Source organism: Psammomys obesus, unplaced genomic scaffold, assembly GCF_907164565.1.
Source record: "Psammomys obesus unplaced genomic scaffold, mPsaObe1.curated_primary_1811, whole genome shotgun sequence".
Classification (NCBI taxonomy): Eukaryota; Metazoa; Chordata; class Mammalia; order Rodentia; family Muridae; genus Psammomys; species Psammomys obesus.
In genome coordinates, this window is record NW_026587216.1 from 30,393,524 (window position 1) to 30,417,921 (window position 24,398).

Below are 24,398 nucleotides of genomic sequence, written 5' to 3' on the forward strand. Positions count from 1 at the left end.
TCACTAGATCTAGGAACCCACCTCTCATCACTCCTTCAATGTTTGGATTACCGAAATACCCCAACTTCTTATGTGTCTGTCTGGGATCCAAATTCAGATCACTATGCATGTGTGGGAGGTGCCTTACTGAGTGGGCCATCTCTTTAGTTTTAATTCTACCTATTCTTAAAGAACAAACGATTAGCCTTGAAATGATGCAGACTGCCCTCTAATTTCAGCCTCTGAAGAGGGTAGATTTATGACCTTATCTGAATTATTGCCCTCTAAATTTGGTTGTAATGAGTAAAAGGTGATAGCACATCTAAATCCTTGGTTGATTGTGACAAAAGTATGCTCCTGCATTGCGTTTATGACTCCCACAGGAGACTTCTTTTTGCCCTATCCTATTGTTTTAACTATCCTTCTGTTCTTCTAAGTTCTAAAACCTCATTTGAGGTTATAAATATTTTGTAACATAACAAATTAAATATTGATCTGTAGATTTGGTTCACCTCTTAAGTTGTTCAATGCTTCTCTTGGATGAACTCTTTAAGCTGAATAACTAGTCTTACTGAATGAAGTCACAAAGAAAATATCACCAGAAATGTTATATGAATAAGTGTGCATTCAGATGCAATTAAGATTTACTATTATTATGCAGCAATAAAACTACATGTGGCACTAAAAAACATGGAGAAGTCTAGGGATGTTGCCCAGATCACACTTAAAATATTTCACATTGTTTGTGTACACAATAATTTTAATCTGTATTATCTATTTACTTAAAATTTAATCACATAATTGTTTTCCTCCTTCTGCTACCTCCAAGCACTCCTATGTACCGCTTACCTCCCACGTTCAGACTTTCTCTGCTGTTTTTTTTTTTTTTTTTTTGCCGTTGTTGTTACACACACATTTAAAATATATATAAATACCAGTTGATGAGTCCATTCAGTATAGACTGCATGTGTATGTTTTTTAGGGCTGACCACTTGGTATTTGATAACCAATCAAGGAACTTATCTCCTGGGAAGACAATTTCTTCCTCTCTTAGAATTGTTAATTGCCTGTATCTTTTCATCAGAGGAGGAGCCCTGTGAGATTTTTCTCATGTCTGTTAGGACTATGCAATATATATGAACTTCTATGTAGTACATGAAATTTTAGGTAAATAACACTGATTCCTTATTCCTTTCAAGCATCTTTATTGTTACTTATTCCTCATCTGTCATTGCCCTGTATTAAATTTTGTCCCCCTTACTAAGAAGCTTTTCTGGTTTCTTAGTTATAAGCTTGTGGTCTCTAGAACTGGAGCAAAGAATCACCCATAACAGAGAACATGGAATTCTTGTGTTTCTGGTATCTCACTCAATAAAATAGTTCCTAGTTCTTTCCAGCCGAATGGAATTCAATTGTGTATATCTATTACAGTTTCATTATCTATTCATCAGTTGAAGACTATTTAGGTTTTTTCCATTCCTAGCTATTGTGAATGTAGCAGCAGTATAGAGGTCTTTTTACCTCCTTTGTTAGGCTTATTCCTGAAGGAAATTTTGAGGTCATTGTGAGTGGGGATATCACCATGGTCTTTTTCTCATCAGGTTTGTTGTGGGATATAGAGTGAACACTCATTTTTTAATTGATTAATATTCTACCTAATTCTTTGACAATTTGTTTATGTTTTCTTTCTGGTGAAAATTTGGGGATCTCTTACATATGGTATCATATAATTTGCAAATAAGGATTATGTGACTTTTTATTCCTGTTGCTTTAATTTTTTTCTCCTGTCTTTTTTGCAACCCGCTGTGTTTCAGGCATTTTATTTAAAAAATAGAGTAAATAATGAACAAGCTGTCTTGTTCTTGAGTTCAGTAGGGTTATTCTGAGATTTTCTCCATTTATTATAATGTTGATAATACAGGGTCACATATAGCCTTTATTCTGATGAGGTGTGTTTCCTAAGACCTTCTTTGTGAAAGTATGCTAAAGTTTGTCAAAACATAAAATTAAAACAACAACAGCATCTTTTCCAATGTCTTTAATTTTTTAGGGAGAAAATTTTTATTATTGTTTTAGTTTCATTTTTATAGAACGATTTATGTAGACATTTTCTTCATTTAATATTGATCGTTTGGATGAATTTAAGTTTTATTCATTGAGTTTAGATTTTCTACTTTAATGTAAATATTTTAAAATTATTTCTACATAACATTCTAAATGTCTGTGCTGTTTGTTGTAATATTTTCTCATTCTCTTTTGATTCTGTTACTTTAGGTCCTCTCCTTCTTTTGTTTGGTTGTGCCAGGGGTCTGTCTGTCCACCTTGTTTATCTGTCATTGCAAGGACAAGTACTTAGACTTGATTATTTTTTCTACTGTTTTCTTTGTTTGTAGTTCTATAACTTATGCTCTGGATTTTATTTGTTGTTGTCAATTGGATTTCAACTTGTTTTGTTCTTTTTTTCTCACATCCTTAATTTGCATCATTATCTTATTTGTGTGTGTGTTTTTTTTAATGTAGTAGCTTACAGCTTTAAATTTTCTTTATAAGACTGCTTTTAATGCGTAACAGAGATTTAGGTTGTAAAATCATATTTTTTTGTTTTGAGGGAGGTCTGAAGTTTTGAAGGGGTATAGGCAGAACAGGGTTCAAGAAATTTTCTGCGAATTGATTGGACTAGATCTCAGCCCGGAGTACCATGTTTCATCACGGCCTGCATATGTGACTCAGGCAGCTGGAGTTGTATAGAAAGAAGACAGAGTGCAGATATCCTATGTGTGTTCCTGTGACACATGTTGGCTATTAACCCAGACAGGAAACATGGCTGAAATCAGCAGTGAGTCCCAAAGGAATGGAGAAGTGTTGAGAAAGATATGTGAAGCCTGTGGCATGGAAGGGCTCTCAGCACAGGAAGATTAGAATGGATGAGGGAGTGAAAGAGCTGGTAGCATTTCTGAGCCTGTGCTGCGAATGGAAGCTGTAGGGGAGGCATCTGGTAGAAAGCAATCCTTTATGATACAGAAGTTTCAGTGAAATGGGCACTGACTGAGAAGGAGAGCTGAGGCCAGAGGTGGAAGAACCAGAGATATCCTAGTGAGACCAAAAATGGAGTAGGGGAAGGAGCGCATAGGTCTTATTATGAAAAGTTTATACGACACAAATAAAGAATGATGTTCTATAGTCCGTATTGTTCTGGAGATAAACAGGTCACACTGCAAGAGGGGAAGAATGTGAAAATAAGGTCAATGTGATTTATGTAAATGTTCCTAGTGTGGTGACCTCATACATCAAATATTGAAACACTGAATAAGAATGTTCATTTCTATTAAGAACGTGTTTGTGGCTACCACGTATAGAAAACTTCAGCATTAGATTTTGTATTGCAGATAGACATATTTTCTTTTTCTCCAGATATGTTTAAGGTGGTCTTTCAGGATAGAAGAGAAAACCACCATGTCCCCAGGGTAACAGGTGGAAATAGAAATGTGAATCTCAGGCATTTAAAAGAACATGACTCATGAGGCATGGCCAAAAGGACAGGCTGATTTATATGATTACATCTTTTAATATTTTTCCTAATGTATGATTTTTCGGTTTATCTAATTATTTTGAATTTCAAATGCCATGATGTCTTGAGTTTGCTTAATATTGTATAATTCACAGGACAGTCAAGAGACATTATTTTAGATTTATTCACATCATTATTTGGAAGTATGTACATGGTATTGCTTTTGCTGCATAATTGATGAGGTTGAAGACAATGTGGTTTGTTTTTTAAGGTCTAGACAACTTTAAACAGAGTGGCTGGCACTAAAATTCCAGCTATAAAAAATTCATTAAGTTGAATGAAAATAAAACTTACAGCATATGGGAATTTGTGAGATTCATGTAATAGGCTATGATTTAGCATGAAATGATAGATTAATAGTTTTCTGAGGAAAGAACCCAAAAGGAATAATGCAGCCTGTCTGTGAAGACATATCTTTATATTACATTCTTGTTACTGACTGAATTTTTGTTAAATTATCTGGGAAGTTGAGTTAAATGCTTTACTTTTATTAGAAGGAATGTTATTATTTTTTTTTTAACCAGAGCTCAGTTCTAAATGAGATTGTTCACTCAAAAATCACACGAAGACCATTATAATTTAACAAAACTTCAAATTTATACTCTGAAAACTAAAATAAAAAAATCAAGTTAAAAGTTAAAAAACCGGATCAGAGATCTAAAATATTAAAGGATATGCTCCTTCTATAAGTTAAAAATATAAATATTGTTTAAATAGCAGTGTTCTTTAGGTTATGTGCATTTCGACTTATGTTAAAATCCTGTTTTTCAGAGAAAATAATAATAAAATGTATGAGACTTACAATAACCAAAATTAGCATAAAATGAATAGAAGGAGTGGGAAGATTTACAATGTCCTGCTTGAAACCTTGCTATGGCTACATGCTAGCCCCAACAGTCTGTCTTTCTGACAAGTATACATATAAAGCACATGGAGAATCATGCAATAAGCTCCCCCTGGCAATCATTTGCTTTTCACCAAAAACACCGAGATAAATAGGGAAATAATCATTTCCTCCTCAAACGGTGTTGGGACAATTGGGCAGACATGTAAAATTAAAAAGCTTGAACACCTACTTCAACACTACCTAGAAAACTTTATTCAAACTGAATTAAGTTGTAAATGTCACAACAATGTCTATATGATTCTCAGACTAAATCTTAGCCATAACAGAGAAAAAAATAGTTAAATTATCCGTCATCAAAATCGAAAAAGATTTTTGCTTCAAAGGACACTGAAAACAAATGAAAAGATGATACACACAGTGAGTAGACAGTCACTAGCCCTGCCATGTGACTCATGTCCAGAATACATAAGGACTTGTAACCAACTAATAGAACTGGCAACCAGATACTGGTAAAAATAATAGTAATGGCCTTTTCTCAGTAGAAGTTATATAGGTAAGAAGATGTGATCCAGGAAACATTAACTGAAGCCACGGCAGACGCTGCCTTACACTATTGAAATGGCTCCCACGGGAACTTTAGACAATGGCAAGGACAAGGCTGTGCTGAAGATGCAGTCTTTGACACTCTAAAGGGAACGTTGGTGCCTCACTGCCTTGGGAAGCAGTTTGATTTATCAAACATACACTTTGGTATGTGGCAAAGAGAAATGATTGCACATGTACATCCAAAATTTCATACACACTCTCACAGCATAACATTCATTAAACTGAAGAGGAGAAACAACTCAAGCACAGGTCTTTAGAAAAAATGGATACATAAACAATGGAACACCTGCAGTAGACATGGACTTTCTTATGGACCAATACAAGTAGTTTATCAATATTAGCTATTCTTCAGTCAAAATATGCCTAATTTATTCTGACAATATTCTGTATGGACTGTGCCTGAATCTCATTTTTCTACCCTTACTACAATGACTTCATTGCCCCAGCCAGGTTCAGGGTGACAACGTATCTCCAAACAGAGAAGACCATTCATCTGAGTCTTACATGAGCAATCCTCCTTAAACCCTAAGAGGTTCCTTAAACCTCTTGACTAGTGAACAATTATCAGACCCTTAGCCCCACAGAAGACCTTTCTCTCTCTGATTGGGACAGATTGAATGCCCTGTATGGGTAATTGCCTCTGCAGCCTTTCTGCATCTCATAATGACCTCCATTCATTAAAATATTTTTATGGTTTTGGCATCTTTGTCAAAAATCAAGTATCTGTAGGTGTGTGGTTTATTTCTGGGTCTTCTACTTGGTTCCATTGATCCATCATTCTGTTTCTATGCCAGTACCATGCAGTATTTATTACTATTGCTCTGTAGACAGCTTGAGATCAGGGATGAAGATACCTCCAGACAATCTGTTGTTGTACAGGATAGTTTTGGCAATTCTGGGTTATTTGTTTTTCATATGATATTGAGAATTGTTCTTTCAAGGTTTGTAAAGAATTGTGTTGGTATTTTGATGGGAATTGCATTGAATCTGTAGATTGCTTTTGGCAGGATGGACATTTTCAATATGTTAATCCTGATGATCCATGAGCATGGGAGATCTTCCCATTGTCTGATATCTTCTTCAATTTCTTTCGTCAGAGACTTGAAGTTTTTCTCAAACAGGTCTTTCACTTGCTTGGTTAGAGTCACACCAAGGTACTTTATGTTATTAGTGGCTATTGTGAAGAGTGTTGTTTCCCTAATTTCTTTCTCGGCCCTTTCGTCTTTGGTATATAGAAGGGCTTCTGATTTTTTTTTTTTTTAGTTGATTTTGTATTCAGTCACTTTGCTGAAGGTGTTTATCAGCTGAAGGAGTTCTCTGGTAGAATGTTTGGGGTCACTCATGTATACTATCATATCATCTGCAAATTGTGATACTTTGACTTCTTCCTTTCTGTCATCCCCTTGATCTCCTTTAGTTGTCTTATTGGTCTAGCTAGGATTTCAAGTACTATCTTGAAGAATAACAGAGAAAGTGGGAAGCCTTGCCTTATCCCTCATTTCAATGGGATTGATTTAAGTTTCTCTGCATTTAATTTGATGATGGCTATAGGCTTGCTGTATCTCATCTTTACTATGTTGACGTATGTGCCTTGTATCCCTGACCTCTCCAAGACATTAAACATAAATGGATGCTGGATTGTGTGAAATGGTTTTTGGCATCTGAGGACATGATCATGTGGTTTTTCTCCTTCAAAAAAGACAGCATCTCCAACAAATGGTGCTGGTCTAACTGGATGTCTACTTGTAGAAAAATGGAAATAGATCCATATATATCACCCTGCAAAAAACTAAAGTCCAAGTGGATCAAAGACCTCAACATAAAACCAGACACACTAAATCTGTTAGGTGAAAAAGTGTGGGGGGGGGAGCCTAGAACTCATTGGCACAGGAGACAACTTCCTGAACAGAACAACAGCACAGGCTCTAAGAGCAACAATCAATAAATGGGACCTCATGAAGCTGAAAAGCTTCTGTAAAGCAAAGGACACTGTCATCTGAACAAAATGACACCTACAGAGTGGGAAAGGATCTTCACCAATCCTATATCTGACAGAGGGCTAATGTACAAAATATATAAAGAATCCAAGAAGTTAAAAGCAACATATCATGTAATCCAATTAAGAATGGGGTACAAAGCTAAACAGAGAATTCTCATTTGAGGAATACTGAATTGCAGAGAAACACTTAAAGAAATGCTCAGAGTTCTTAGCCATTAGGGAAATGCAAATCAAAACGACCCTGAGATTTCACCTTACACCCATCAGAATGGCTAAGATAAAAAACTCAATTGACAATACATGCTGGAGAGGATGTGGAGAAAGAGAAACCCTCCTCCACTGCTGGTGGGAATGTCAACTTGTACAACCACTCTGGAAATCAATCTGGTGCTTTCTCAGACAATTAAGAATAGCACTTCCTCAAGATCCAGCTATACCACTCCTAGGCATATATCCAAAAGATGCTCAAGTACACAACAAAGACATTTTCTCAACAATGTTCTTAGCAAAATAGCCAGAATATGGAAACAACCTAGATGTCCCTCATCAGAGAAATGGATACAGAAATAATGGTACATTTTCACAATGAAATACTACTTAGTAATTAAAAAGAGAGAAATCATGAAAATTGCAGGCAAATGGTGGGAAATAGAAAAGATCATCCTGAGTGAGGTATCCCAGAAGCAGAAAGACACACATGGTATATACTAACTTATAAGTGGATATTAGACATACAATATAGGATAAACATACTAAAATCTGTATACCTAAAGAGGCTAAAAATGGAGGAGGACCCTGGGTAAGATGATCAATCCTCACTCAGAAAGACAAATGGGATGGACATTGGAGGAAGGAGAAAACAAGCAACAGGACAGGAGCCTACCACAGAGGGGCTCTGAAAGACTCTACCTAGCAGTGTATCAAACCAAATGCTGAGACTCATAAACAAACATTGGGCAGAGTGCAGGGAATCTTATGAAAGAAGAGGGAGATAGTAAGACCTGGAGAGGGCAGGAGCTTCACAAGGAGAGCAACATAACCAAAAAAACTGGGCACAGGGGTCTTTCCTGAGACTGATACTCTAGCCAAAGACCGTTCATGGATATAACTGTGAACCTCTGTTCAGATGTAGCCCATGGCAACTCAGTATCCAAGTGAGCACCCTAGCAAGGGGAACAGAAATTGTCTTTGACATGAACTCAGTGTCTGGCTCTTTGATCAGGCCATAGAGGAGGACAATACCGCCAGTCCTGATGAGACCTGATAAGCTAGGGTCAGATGGAATGGGAGGAGGACCTCCCCTATTAGTGGACTTGGAGATGGTCATCGGAGGAGATAAGGGAGGGAGTGTAGGATTGGGAGGGAATGAGGAATGGGACCACTGATGGGATACAAAGTGAATAAACTGTAATTAATATAAAAAATAAAATTTTAATTAAAAAGTAAAAAAAAAATTTATGCTCTTATTTTTAATATGTCTCATTTGTATCTCTTTTTGCTGGGTCAAACTTACCCCAAATCTTGTATCATGTGCACACCATAGAACATTGTATAAAAACTAAAAAGGAATTAATTTTTGATTCGTTGATACATAATTAAAAACCCAAAGCATTACTTTCTTTGTCATTTCATTTCTGTGGCTGTCCCGTGTGCAACTTTAGAGAGATAGAAATTATACGGGTGGGTGCTGATTTACAGAATGAAGTTGGTATTTTTTTTTTTTTAGGAAAAAATTAACAGATTCTTAATTGATATAGTGCCCTGTGCTAAGAGATGTAGAAACATAGACGTTTAAAGTAATTACATATTTTTTTTCCACATGGCTTTTCATGCTTGGCCCCCTTCATGAACTTCCTAAACGGTATTTTAAATGAACAAACATTGCTTGATCTGTGCTCCAACGTTGCATGGTTTTGCCAAATGCAAGAGCTGTGCAGCCACTACTACAAAGCCACAAAGAGCTGTCTTCTTGCCCCAAACATTTACTGTGCTTCACCTGTTTAGACTTTCTCTTTCTAGCGTTCCCTATAGTGCTGTCTCCTTAGAGTGTCAAATGAAAGGAACAAAAGTATGTCCTCCTTTTACCCTGGCTTCTTTCAAACTCCAGCATACATTTGAGGTCCCATTTTGTATTGTAAATCTACCTTTAAAAGTGCAGTTTGACAGTGAATGATAATAACAAATAAGCCAATAATTTTATATAGGAGGGTTTGGAAGGAGAAAAGGGATGGTTGAAAGTTGTAATTATAATCTCAAAAACAATTTAAAGTGCAATAATGAAAATAAAGAACTTTGAGGCCTACAAAGTTGAGGAAGATATGGGTGGTTCTTATGTTCTTCGTGCTCCTCAGCTCTTTTGTTCTTATGTTCTTCTTATCTCTAGCAAGAGTGAGAATTATTTTGTGGCTGGTAGACGTCCACTGAGACACATCCATGCTTGGTATCAGGTCCTCAGCTCTCCCCTTCTTCACTGCTGATTACCATTTCATTGCCTGGCAGTCTCCACCTGTTTACCAAGGGCTTTACCTCTTCTAGAGCTGACAATAGCAAACATAGCTACTACAACTATAGCAAGGATAGTTGTGTAAATACATTTTCAAACTAAACATAAAACTGTCTAAAATTCCAGTTCTTGCCTTCATATGCAAAGAATGAATCTACCTTAGTATTTCTTTGATTTCCTTTTCTTTATTTTTCAATGGTCACGATATCTAAATAATATTTAGCTAGGCTCTTATTTAATTTTTTTTCAATTAACAGATGAATTGTTAAGTTTAGTTTTGTCTCTGTGCTATTGAGGTCAGAACTCTGAACAAGACAGTTTCTTAGGAACCTGCAGTGGAGAAGTTATGAAGGACTATTGCAGTGAATCATTGTTAAGTGCTTTGAGAGCTAGAAATGAATGTAACAGATGTTTGAAATTTCAAATCTAGCACAGGTTTTTATTCTTTCCTCGTTTGTGCATCCTTTCTTAATTGTCAAAAGAGCTATGACAGTCTGTTCCTTTGTTTAAACAGTATGTTGGGTTTTTCACAAAAATTCAGTTCATTTTCTGAAGAATAATCTTTATAGTTCACTATTGTCTTTACTTCATAAAGTCCTCAAAATTTTATGTCCGTAGCTTAAGAATTTTAGTACCTCGGATATATAATGCCCACTTCATCTACGGCAGGATATGGAGTTTTTAGGGATTCTTACATAGGTTTCTGCCCTACGTGAGGAATAAGAAAATTCAGACTCACTCGCATGTTATACACACATTTATGTACATATATATGGTACATCAGTGTGTGTGTGTTCAGAAGCACAAGAATATCTTCTGCGTTGCAGAAATAGAGAAATCAACACTGCCTGGTTGATCAGTGACAGAGCTTTGCCTCAGCACCTGCGACACGCATGATGTGAATAAACACATTTTCAACTACGTTCCGCGTGTTCTCTGCCCTGTGGGCTGAGCAAAGGGGGGGGGGGAACATAATTACAGGGAGAGCAATTTAGAATATGAATATCTACAGTGTACCCAAGCAAGAAGATATTTCTCTTTTGTGCTTCCTACCTGCTGCCTAGAGTAAGCAAATCAAATGTGCTCTTTAGAATGCAGGTAATTTACTTGTCCTAGCTCTCCTAACTCCTACCTTTCTTAACAGTAACTGAAGAGACACAATAGAGGAGTAACAGCTGGAGTGTGTGTGTATGTGTGTGCATGGGTGTGGGCTGTGTGTATGTGTGTACGCATAGATGCTGAGGTTTTAAAAAGCATCCGAATAAGTGCTGTTGTTGGAACGCTTGCTACCACTTTATGGCGCCCTCAGACCTACTCTTCTTGTCAGCAGTTTGCATATGACTTGAGTTTATCCTAAATATTCACCAAAAAAAGAAAGGAAGTCAGACTTGGAGAACAAACCATGTGTCACTCAAGAAACTTTTGATTGGCCTGGTAAACTTCAAGATGTGGTAATTAAAAATGGTGTTGGGCTGTATAATATTTGTTACTAGCCCTAAGGTTATCATGGCTGTATTATTTAACCCCCTATCACAAATAACATGACACAGACACTGTTAGATTTTATAATTGCCTTATTTACCTGGGGACAGTCAGATATTAAACATATGCTCTCTCAATATCCTCATCATCCATCTCCCAGCCCCCATCAATGCCATCTACCTTAGTCCTCCTCATCTGGTCTACCTTTCATCCATAAATCCATAGTACTTGCTTGTATTCTTCATCTGGGCCTCTTCACAGCATTTTATCATATTGCAGTCATTCCTCTCAGCCCATGTTTTTTTTTTTTTTTTCTCCACACTAACACATCATGGTGTCCTTCTTCCACCTCTCTTCCCATTTGTCTGTTTCCCATGATTCCCTCTGAAGCCCTAAAACCTTAACCATGTCTACCCCATTATGCCCTGCCAGGTTTAGGCTGTTTAATGAACCACTCAGATATAGTGACTTAGGCAGGTTTACCAAATGAGAGTAGGTGTGCCTAGATCTTGAGGGTCAGCATTAGAACAACCCCCATTTGCTCCATGTTCGTATGAAAGGAGCAAAGGTCACTGCATAAATGACCCTGTGCTATGTTTCAAGTCTGCGAAAATTAGGTGATTCGTTTAATTATTTAAACACATTTTCCCTGGTGGGAATTTTAATTTTAAGATAGCTAATAACCATTGTCTGAACTTCTCAGCCCACTGATTTTTCCCAGTAACTTGGGAGAAATCACGTACTTAATTTTTTCTGAAATGAGTTAAGCAAGTTATTCCTAACTTCAAGATCTTCAGTTTGTTTCATGGCTGGTTTTTCAATAACAATTTGTCTACCTGCCTTGGATGAACAAATATTATAAATTACTGATCACTATCTCAGGTCTGTAATGGTTGAACTCTTTATGTGTGAAGTTAAATGTAAAAATGTATAATTATTAGTTTAATATTTACTGTCAATTATAAGATTTCCTGTGCCCAGATATATTTGCTCCTTGTGGAGCTCCTATCCTCTCCAGCTCTTACTAACTCCCCATTCTTTCATAATTTTCTGAACTCTGCCCAAGGTTTGGTTATGAGTCTCAGCATATGCTTTGATACACTGCTAGGTAGAGTCTTTCAGGGGCCCTTTATGGTAGGCTCCTGCCCTGTTTCTTGTTTTCTCCTACTTCCAATGTCCATCCCATTTGTCTTTCTAAGTGAGGATTGATTATCTTACCCAGGGTCCTCCTTGTTTAGTTTCTTTAGATATACATATTTTATTATGTTTATCCCATCTTTTAGGTCTAGTTTCCACTTATAAGTAAGTATATACCATGTGTACATTTGTGCTTCTGGGATACCTCAACTCAGGATGATCTTTTCTATTTCCCACCATTTGCCTGCAAATTTCATCATTTCCTTGTTTTAAATTCCTGAGTAGTATTCCATTGTGTAAATGTACCACAATTTCTGTATTCATTCCTCAACTGTGGGGCATCTGGATTGTTTCCAGCTTCTGGCTATTACAAATAAAGCTGCTAAGAACATGGTTGAACAAATGTCCTTATTGTGTACTTGAGCGTCTTTCAGGTATATGCCTAGGAGTGGTATAGCTGGATCTTGAGGGAGCTCTATTCCTAAATGTCTGAGAAAGTGCCAGATTGGCTTCCAAAGTGTTTGTACAAGTTTACTCTCCAACCAAGGACCATGAATGGATATAACGTAGAACCCCTGCTCAGACTTAACCCATGGCAGCTCAGTATCTGAGTGGGTTTCCCTAGTAAGGGGAACAGGGACTGTCTCTGACATGAACTCAGTGCCTGGCTCTTTGACCTCCGCCCACCCCCGAGCAGGAACAGCTGTTCTAGGCCACAGAGGAAGACAATGCAGCTAGCCCTGATGAGACCTGATAAACTAGGGTCAGATGGAAGGGGAGGAGGACCACCATATCAGTGAACTTAGAGAAGGACAGGGAGGAGATGAGGGAGGGTGGGTAGGATTGGGATAGAATGAGGGAGTGGGATACAGCTGGGATACAAAGTGGATAAATTGTAATTAATATTAAAAAATAAAAATTAAAAAAGATTTCCTTTTCAGAGTTATATGTATGTTTTGATAACCATCAAGTTTCCATCTCTACCACATCATTTCTAAATTTTAATTCTTTTTTTCTAAATTTTATCTTATTTATTTGTTCTTTTATTTTTTACAGTTTATTCACTTTGTATCCCTGTTGCAGCACCCTCCCTCATCTCCCCCCAGTCCCACCTACCCACCCTCTACTACCCCTATGCCTCTCCTTAGTGTCCACTGATGGGGGAGGTCCTGCTCTCCTACTATCTAACTCTAGCCTATCAGGTCTCTTCAGGACTGGCTGCATCATCTTCCTCTGTGGCCTGGCAAGGCTGCATACCCCCTGGTGAGGGGAGGTGATCAAAGAGGCAGGCACTGAGTTTATATCAGAGATAGTCCTTAGCAAAATTGTTCTTGCGTATTACCAACTAACGACCTATGTGCACATTTGGAAATGGTGACTCATAGGCTTAAATAATTTGCTAAACATGGAATCATGGCTACTGGAGCCATGAACACAGTCTCTAAATTCATTATCAACCTTGTTTTCAATGTTCTTCCTCTCCAATGAAGCCTTTAATTAGAAACAATGAAATATTAATTGATTTTAACAGACTGATATTGAATTATTCAAGAAGAATTTTAAATAAATATTTAGTTTATTTTAATTACATTTTGAATATATAATGATGTGTTCAACTCAATTTTATTGGTATGTATTGTCATGTTAAAGGAATTTCCAAGGTATATTATATGACACTGCATGCTCTAATAATTGTGATGACAAAGACTATAGCAGTAAGCTTATTTATATGCAAGAGTTTATAATGTTATTAAAATAAATAGTATAGTACGTTTTATATTTCTAGTTCATTTACCTGTGATACACATATACATGTTTACATAACTTATATTTAGATATTTGAAAACATGACCTAAAGACAAGTTATGAGACTGAAATAAATTTTTTTTTGTTTTGTTTTGCTGGGGGGGGGGTTGGGGTGTGTGGTTTTTTTTGAAAGAGGGTTTCTCTGTGTAGCCTGGGCTGTCCTAGACTCACTTTGAAGACTAGGTAGCCTTGAATTCATAGAGATCTGCCTACCTCTGCCTCCAAGAGTGCTTGGAATATAGATGTGTGCCACTGCACCTAGCTCAAATGAATATTTTTAAGTGGATGAAATTGCTTAACATAGAAAAAATTTATATTACACAATCCTATTTATTTGCCCTTATTATTTTAATCTTCATTAAAGTATTGAAGTAGTAATCTTCATTAAAGTATTTGTATTTCAAAATTAACAAAATAAAAGTTAATAATTTTTCATTTATAGTGTAATGGTTTTGTTCTTAAGCCATTATTTTTTATTTGTGAAAAGCTGTATTTGAGTACAAAGTGAAAAGAATTTGAGAATTTGGCTAAAGTGATGAGTTTTTATCCTGACCTTTTTAAAATATTTTTTATTTATTACAATTTATTCACTTTGTATCCCAGTTGTAGCCCCCTCCCTCATTCCCTCCCAATCCCAACCTCTCTCCCTCATCTCCTCCCATGCCCCTTCTCCAGTCCACTGTTAAGGGAGGTAGACTTCCCCTTCCATCTGACCCTAGTCTGACAGGTCTCATCAGGACTGTCTTTCATAGTTTTCCTATATGGCCTGGTAAGGCTGCCCCACCAGGGTAAGTGATCAAAGAGCCATCCACAGAGTTGATGGCCCTGTTCCATTACTAGGAAACCCACTTGGACACTGAGCTTCCATGGGTTACATCTGAGCAGGGGCTCTAGGTTATCTCCTTGCCAGGTGCTTGGTTGGAGTATCAGTCTCAGAAAAAACCCATGGGCCCAGATTTTTTGGTTCTGTTGCTCTCCTTGTGGAGCTCCTGTCCCCTCCAGGTCTTTCTCTTTCCCCCTTCTTTCATAAGATTCCCTGCCCAAAGTTTGGTTATGAGCTTCAATACCCTGCTGTGTAGAATCTTCCAGAAGGCCTGTGTGGTAGGCTCTTGTCCTGTTCCCTATTTTTGCTCTCTTCTGATATCTATCCCATTTGTCTTTCTGAATGAGGTTTGAGCATCTTACCCAGGGTCCTCCTTCTTGCTTAGCTTCTTTAAGTGTACAGATTTTAGTATATTTATCCTATATTATGTGTCTAATATCCACTTATAAGTGAGTATATACAATGTGTGTCTTTCTGCTTCTGGGATACCTCACTCAGGATGATCTTTTCTAGTTCCCACTAGAAAAATTTCATGATTTTCTTTTCTTAATTTACACAATGGAATACTACTCAGCAATTATCCTGACCTTTAAGGAATAGTAAAAGTGACTGAAAATACATATTCTTAAATATTCTGTTACTTGTTGTAAAATATTTTTTCTCATTTATAGAGTTCTTATAGGAAGGGGGAAAAGATTCCTGTAGAATTAACAGAGCCATATTCTCCTTTGGAAAATGAGATGACAGCTAAATAAACTGGAAATTGGAGTGCTACCGGCACAATGTCATAGACATTCTCTTCTACATATAGGGGACAACACAGACAGCTAGGAAATGGATTGTGTAAGTGACAGAGGGTATAGATACAACTTCCCACCCTTTGACTTTCTTCACAAATATGTGTAATGCAGAATCTATTTCCTTCAAACAGAAAACAATTTTAGGATACATCCAAACACGTTCTGTGGGCTCATGCCATGGTCCCTGGACTGCTAGGTCTATAGCTGAGTTCTTGCTTCTACTGTGGGGAAATAGCAGTGGACATTAGCCATCACACTGTTGTAATTATTGCGTAAGTTCTTTTTCCAGACACGTAAAGGATGTGAATACAGTTTCCTCAACATGTCGCCCGCAGATATCACATGGCATTCTCAAGGGCTGGGCTATGGAGGCCCCACAGCTTAGTTCTTAGACCACGAATATAGATTTGACTTGGTGTCGCCAAAAAGGCTGCGGATGAGGGAGGCATATTGCTGATAGTGAGATACAGTTAGGCTATCTAAGAATGTACAATATGGAAATGAGAGTATAACCTTCTAAAATTGTTCCCAAAATATCATTGAGAAGATTTAGATATTTCAGAGATTGTTAATTAAATAACATTTATGTCGGCAAATAAATTATTGACCTTTGATTTAAAACTGTAAATTTTTCCATTAATTGCAATAGTTGACGTCTCCTTTGCTGAGATATTTTTCTCCAAATGTTTAGCAGCAATTGCAAAAACTATAGGAACAAACAATTAAATGGTATTAGTGTGAAGAAACACTGACCACTCCTAAATATCATGTTTTTCAGGAAAGAACGGTGACCATCAGAAGACAGACAGTAGGAGGATTTGGATTAAGCATAAAGGTAGTCACCTTTCCAGTCTGTCTTTGCAAAGGCTGACCTGTAAAAGCTAATTTTTGTGTACTTCAATGTTAGTGACTTATGACTAGACAAAATGGCTTTGTGATGTTTAGAGTGGGCTGTAATACTGGGATTCCTATTCTTACAAAACCTGACTATCCATTATCTTTTGGTTTAGACATTACAAGAAAGGACCGGGGACCATACCTAGTGTTAAGTAAAACTTGATAGTTTGCTTTAATGTGGCTTCCCATAAAATGTAAAATATGCTGGTGGCAAGGAGCTCTTCCTTCTCCTCCAGCAGCCTAGAAATTGCTGGATAGAGTGAGATCAAGTCTCACATGGAGGGAACTGAAAATAAGTGAAGCATGGGCTCAAGTATATCCTTTTGCTTGATTTTCACTTTGCTAAAGAGACTGATAAATTTAACTTATTAATTTCAAGTTTTGAATATTTAAGAGATTTTTAATCTTTCCAGTGTTGCATGGTAAAGGGGTGTCACCCATGTAGTTTATCATTATTCAAATGATTGAGAAAATTGGACTGTATGTGAATACTTAAGACTTAACCCAACAACCTTAATTTTTTTAATCAACCTAACTAGATAAACACCTAAATGAAAGTCGTTAATCACAATTCTTCAGTTCACATTTACTCACTTATTATGTTACCTGTGGTGCATATTTAAAGATATTTTACACAGCACCTGTTATTTGTGTCAGGATAGGGATATTTTGAATTTGTGACTATCATTTCTAGAGAACCGTCAAAATAACTTAATACAGTGACAGTGTGTAGTGATAAGAATCTCAGTATTCAAAATAGTAGTAATAAAATATTCTTTGTAGTTACTCATCATCAACTCAGGCAAGAGACACATGGAGAATAAAGTACAGGTTATGTAAATTAGGACATGGAAACACTTTTCCTTGCTTACATCAGTTATAATCAACACTGGCACACACTGGACGCATAGCGAGACCTGCCAAAGGAAACTTAATGTCTTAACTAAGAGAGGCAGAAAGCTGCCGTGGAGGCCACAGTGTACTGTGTGTACAAATTACCCATCAGACCTCCGTGCCAGAGTCCCCAGGGCATGCTGTGTGCAGAGGACTCCCAGTCCTCCCTGCTGCGGACCCCACGGTGCAAGGTCTGGATGAATCCTCAGACCTTGCTGCAGTGGTCCCCACTGTGAATGGCACGTGCAGGTATCTCTTCAGCCAACCATTTGCAGTCAATGTTTAAAGTTCAATAGGCAACAATGCTGAGAACGCTCCACTGTCAGGATCTTCTCCAACACTTAGTCACTGATGCACCTTAGACAGGATTGACAGTTTACACATGCACATTAAGTAGGGTCCTGGGCTAGCACGGTGTCAATGTATAACACTGTCTCTTTCTCTATTTGCTAGAGGCAGGGGTAGATGGACATAGGGCTGGTTGGTAGGAAATGTTAGATTTTAAAAGAATGAGCTAATCAGTGGCTTTGAAGATCAACTTAAATAGGATTATAGTCCTATTGTCTTATTTTTAGTTTCTCAGTAGTAAAAACAAAATGTATAAAAGTTTTAAAATTAAGTTGAATATTAATGCTTTTTTGTAAAGTGATTTTCTGTCTCATATCTAATTCTACTTAGTGTAGAAATGAATGTTCATTCGTGAACATGTTCTAAAATGCCGTATTTAAGCTGATGGCAGCTTAGGGAGTTATTTATTCTAAATGAAGAGCAGCGCCCACGCCTTTGGACGGCCTCCTCACTGAATGTGTGCATTTCTTCACACAATGCTTCACTCATTCATACGTGGACTTGGTTTTTGACTACTCCAATCAAACTTCTTACAGCTCAATGGTGAAACAGGATTCTCTAGCAGTTATCCTAAGAATTTCTTTTAGTTTCCTTTATCAAAACTGTGATTCCTTACTGTACTTTCTTACTTCCATATTTGAGCCTGTCACCAAGTGCTGCTGGAGGATTCTTGGTGTTGCGTTTTATGCTGAGAATTGGTTATCCTATGCTTTCACTCTGGGGAGTCTAATACTAACTAGGAAATACAGATGGTTCTGTTCCAGTCGTGCTTAGAATTTGTTTATCCACTTGTGCTGGTAACGAGTCTTCCTGCCTATTTAGCATTCAGAACGTATGCCTGAAAGAGTGCCTGCTTGGCAGAATGGAATAAATTAGTCAGAGAACTGAAATGTATAAATATCAGACGCTTGGAATTCTAAGTAACAACTGTCAAGATGTCTTGCATTCCCATAATGGACTTTGAAGAGAACACCACTACTGATGTTATCAATCTTATTTGAGAAATAAAATTTTTATAGTCAACTGGTATTAATTAGTAAATGTCATCACAAAACTTCTAAATAGTCACGCTTCATGGAAATACTACCTACTTAAAAGACATTCTACAAATTTATTTAAAATCCGCTTGTTGTTCACTTAATGCACTATTTATAGCTAAAAGGTGACAATTGAGGGTTAAAAAGTATGATATATGATGTTCTTTTTCTAGGGAGGTGCAGAACATAACATTCCAGTTGTCATTTCCAAAATCTCCAAGGAGCAAAGAGGTAATGTGCTTATCTAACCCTATAGATGAGAGGAGATTCATGATTGGTATGTGAGTGGCTTCCCTGAATTTCCTGCTCAGGCAGGGAGAAGCTAAATCTGATTCTCCAGATCTCCGGAATCCCCCTACAGGACAGAAAGGGAAAAGTGATGGACTCTAACAGTCCAAATGAACATAGATGATGAATTGAGAACAGCGCAACTTCTGAACTGTTCAATAAAGACACAAAAAACAAGTCACATTTCACAGATTAATCCAGATACAATCGTTCTTCTCGATTTTAGTCACTTCCTGTGAGGCCATCTACAAAACATGATGAATATACAAATCATGTTTTCATTGACAATTATCAGGGAAGCAACACAGTATTTCCAATAAGCGTGGAACTGACAGATTGAAAATCTACAGCTCAAGTATTTGCACACAGATATTATAAATGCCTAAAGCGAACTGGTCGCCATTAAGAAGAATCATCAATTTTAAGAAATGTGCCTATATACACACACACACATACATATGTATGCACTTATATATATGTGTGTATGTGTGTGTATCTTTGAGAATCGAGTACAACATGTTTTGACCATATTCATACTCCTTCCTCCAACTTTTCCCAGATCCAATCATTCTTCACAATGAGAAGCTGACCCATGACAGGGGAAAGCCACACATCCAAGAATATTTGGGCAGCATAAATTGACCTTGTAGGAAAAGAAAAAGAAAAAAGAAGGACACAAAGTTGCAAGGGGTGACTGTGTTTTAAGGACTGTAAGATCAGAAATGCTAGAACCAAAAGGAAATGTCTGCCTATATCAGTAATTGAAAAGAGCTGAATCATATAATTGATTTGAGTTTACACTCCTGTAAAATGCTACCCATATGAAATATTTATAATTTGTTTATAGTTTTATCATTAATTAAACAAAAATCTTTACGTTTGACAAATGCCAAGGTGTGTTCTACTGTTCTCATTCACAGCGGAGCTGTCAGGACTGCTTTTCATTGGCGATGCAATTCTCCAGGTATACATTTCATTGTCATCTATGTGGTTGCAAACAAAGGCCACTTCACAATATACTATGGGAAACTGAGTATTTCCTTTCATTGCAGATAAATGGAATTAATGTGAGGAAATGCAGACATGAAGAAGTGGTGAGTTTACTTATTTCTAATACTATCATTTTTCCGATGCAAGTACAGGCTTGATGAATTGCTAAAACCATAATCTTGTTAGTTATGAAGGCATAAAATTATATAGCATCCTACTAATCTGTCAAAGGTCTTTCAATCATGATTGGCTCTTAGAAATACAGTTAAAAGCACTGTCACAATGAAATGTATCTCGAGGTGATTTATGTATCTAAAGTTCTCAAATGCTGAAAAGTTTATGGAAAAATGATTTTGTAAATTTTAACAGCAAATGGAAATGTCCGCATGTGTGTGTAAGCGTGAATGTGCATGAATGTGTGTGTTTGTGTGCACAGAGGGTGTAAAAAGAAGAGACTGACAAGGAGAGAAGAAGGATTTACCAAAATTTTTATTGTGGCGTTTTCTTGAATGTTTCTAGATGTGTGAAGCAAATGCAGATATTCTAGACAGCTCGGACATAGAACCTGAGTTTCAACAACCGTTATAAGTGGTTGAACTGTAGATCCCTTCTAATCCATACTTTAATGGAGGGGTTAAAGAGTGTCTATTGCAGATAATGAAATGGCATTATGAAACTGAAAGACAATGTTAGACATTTTGGAAAATATTGGTCATCACTGACTAAATATCATGGAGAGCTAACTGAATTGTGTACTAGCTCCTCCGGGAAGAGATTTTAAAAATGCATTTAAAATGTGCCCAAGGATCAAAAAGAACTTATTTTGATGCACTTATACATTTAAAATCTCAGATGGGAAGCTGCAAGCGTCTGTGTAAAACTTCCATTTCACAAGTACTGTTGCAGAGCGCTGGGAATTATGTCTGCTGGTGTTTACCAATGACTTTAGTCTGAGCAGGATCCTCAGGTTCTCCTCTTGACACTATGTGCTAAAAATCCTGTGCAAGCCTTGGATTTCCTATGATTCTGTGCGAAGCAAAGCAATATTTCAAAGGGCAACTTGCAGAGATGAGAGACAAGCACAATGCCTGTTCTGTAGATCCCACATAAGCAAGGAAACCTAATCGTCAGTCCCACAATTCATTATCCAACAAACAAACCCAAACAAGCAAACAAGCAAACCCAAAGTGTATTCTTTTTTCAAACCACATGCTGTTAGTTGGAATCATACTTACAGTTTGCTCTTCAGAGGCAGGCAGCTTGCTTAAGTCAGCTGTGCTAGAGCTTTGATTAAACAGATAACCATGGCAAGGAAGAATAATATTAATAGCTTGACTTAGGATGGTATATATTCTGATCCTAAGGATAGTTGCTAAACATTGTATTACTAATTATACATAGTTATTCACAATAAACACATTCTTGGATAAGCTTAATTCTATTACCTTTGAATTATAGTTACCACTTTTCTTTTTTTTTAATTGTTTGTTATAAAAGTAACTTTTATTAGCCAGATGTATTTGTCATCTTGGAGGCTTACTGGAGGAATAAGCTCATCCTTTCCAGCTCTTTCTAAACTCTGTATGGCTGGTTCAACTCAGCTGTTCTGGCTCAAACGCCTCTCCAAACTGACTGATTCAAACTGGCTTCTTTCACTTCTGACTGAATTGCTCTGCTTGGCCTCAAACTAAGTCTAGCAATCTGTTCTAATTTTCTCCCTCCTTCTCATTCTCTAGCCCATCTGCCTTTACCTGTGTCTAGCTTGTTCTCTTTACAACCTGTCTCTGTAAAAAGGTCCCATAAAACTGCCTCCTCTGATCTGCACTGAACTGCAAAAACTCTTAAATGACTTCAATTGAACTTGATTGAACTCAGCTTTACTGAACTGACTCTATGCTGACTTCCAACTGACTGGATGAACCCACTCTCTGAACTTACTGCCTCTCCCAAAGTTCTCTTAAAATAGCCTCTCTTTCCTTTGCTGTTCTCCGGAGAGTTGGGCATGTCCTATTCAGTCAAATCTTTCTCTGATTCAGCACTTTCTGTCCCTCAATTAAAGGGTACTGTTTGAGATTAAAGGTGTGTACTAGGTGATGTCTATATTCCAGAAAGAGGAGTTAAAGGTGTGTACTCTAAACAGATCTCAGACCTAGAAGGTATTTGGGTGTGATGAGAGCAGCCATGTTGCTGGATTAAAATTCCTTTACAATTTTGTTTGTTTGCTTATTTTGTTTTTGAGACAGAGTCTCTCTGCACAGCCCCAGCTGTCTTGACTCATTTTGTAGACCAGGTGGCTTCAAACTCACAGAGATCCACTCGCCTCTGCCTCCTGAGTGCTGGGGATAAAGGTGTGCGCCATCACATCCGACTGCACTGACGTTTTTATTCAATTCTAATCTTTGACTCTACAAAAGCAATTAAATTGTTTTCCCTCTGTTTTAATGCCTTTGTCATACACTACCTCAGAGGAATGGAGGTGTTAAATTCATATTGAAGAAGAAATGTATATGGGCCAAAATGCACAAAAGCTTAAAGGATATAAGTAATTATGAATTAGCATGCTCATATAGACACTCTTTCTGGAATTCCAGTTCCAAAATGAATTGAACAGGTGTGACAACATGCTTGTTTGAAGAAGCCTTTTTCGGCTAACCCCTGGCACCCTTAGAACTCACTGATTCAGCTGCTGACGAGGATCAGTTTCATCCTGTGGAGGCTTTGGTGGCGGATCTGCTTCTGTGTTTGACTTGCAGGTCAGAGCCTGTGTAAAGGGGTCTTACACTGTCAACCAGTAGAGATTTTCTAACTGACACCTTAAATAAACTCACTGAAGCACCGGCCTCTGTGTTTCTTATGATACCCAAATAAGCCAGATCCGAGCTTCTCCCGTTGCCCAGGGTCTGCTTTTGCACTTGAATCCTGGGGTGGGGAGGTGGGGAGACTGCTGAAGAAGTAGTTTTTTTCATTTAGAAAGGTAGAGCTAGTGTGTGGTGCCACTTGGCCAGTGTGACATGGTGTGGACACTGGGCCCTAACTCCCAGATGTATCTGTATACAGATCCGGCCAGACTGTTTGCTGAAGACGCAGATTCAGCTGAGGGAATTTACCACATCTGTGCCGCTGTCACTCACCAGCAAGAGTGGGCGCACCATTATTGCCATGAGGCCTAAATGCTATAACATGTGACTCTCCTAACCCGAATTTGCACACAGAGAACAATGTTTCCCACATTCAGGCTACACACACGCACATTTACACACATATGACTTATATGCACACACAGATGTGCACGTACAAGAACGCACACATGCACACGTATATGAACACATACGTGCACACATACATTCAACACATGCTCACATACATGCACACAGCACGTATATGCCTGCTCTTTCCACTGATTCCAGTCAGAAATCAACGCGAGCATTTATGAGAAGAAGGACATGGCCTTTTGAGGAAGGAGGATTTGTTGTTACATAGATGAGCAGAGAGGCAGGTTTAGCTGATCTTCAGGTTGCAAACATCAGGAGAAAGAAAGCTATGGTAGACATTTTCTGCACACACCGTCAAGATTCACACTCAGAACAGAAAAAGCCTTTTCAACAGGTTTGTCCAAATCTGTAGAGGTTTTGACACTCTTGTGAGGCTGAAGAATTGGGGTCCCTGATGTCTGCGCCCATGTCAACAGCACCCATTTACTCTCTCCACACACTGGCGGAAACACGATTCATTCCTTTAAGTCTTGCCCCATAATACCAAAAGTTCCTAATGTCACAGGTTTTTTTTTTTCAAAGAGAGCTACATCTATTGTCTTGCTAGCTATGTTAAAACTGTGCTGCCAACCAGGGATGGTGGTATATACATTTAATCCAAGTACTTAGGAGGCAGAGGCAGGTGGATCTCTGTAAGTTCAAGGCCAGCCTGATCTATGTAGCAAGTTCCAGACCACCTTGGACTACATGATAAAATTGCCTCAAACAGCACTTTTTTTTTTTTAATAAAAACGGGGGGAATAACAAAGAATAAAAACCAAAGTCGCCCCTAGCTATTTGCCAATTAACCCTGACCACATTAAACTCATTGTCACCTTTACACCTAGCTTTTCACATGTAGCTTTTCTTGATAAGATCAAATAGCAAAACTTCATTATGAGGCATTGTGTGGATAATATTGTCACTGAGTTCTTTGTGTTTCCATTCTTAGAACAACTCTCACTAAAGCCTTTCAAATATGTGAGCAGTTTCTGTTTTGTTTCATAAAATTTGATAACTAAAAAAGCATGAAAAATATTGGAGTAAATTGTTCAGAAGAGGCAATATGAAAATAGTGTTGATTTATAGTGATCTTTATAGTGTAAGCATTGGGGACTATTCATACCTATTAATTTTGAACAG

The 24,398-nt window shown here is 37.6% G+C and overlaps 1 protein-coding gene across 3 annotated transcripts in view; it reads left to right on the top strand.

The window, feature by feature from the left end:
• The window catches only part of Sntg1 (syntrophin gamma 1), a 624,894-nt gene that overhangs the window by 403,170 nt on the left and 197,326 nt on the right, over positions 1–24,398 (top strand). For 2 of the 3 annotated variants that reach the window (XM_055603535.1, XM_055603537.1), the window contains 4 exons: positions 16,329–16,385; positions 18,900–18,957; positions 19,935–19,978; positions 20,067–20,108. In XM_055603535.1, coding sequence (XP_055459510.1) covers positions 16,329–16,385; positions 18,900–18,957; positions 19,935–19,978; positions 20,067–20,108 — 201 coding nt within the window. The remainder of the gene's footprint in view (positions 1–16,328; positions 16,386–18,899; positions 18,958–19,934; positions 19,979–20,066; positions 20,109–24,398) is intronic. The other variant, XM_055603536.1, reaches the window with a different exon arrangement.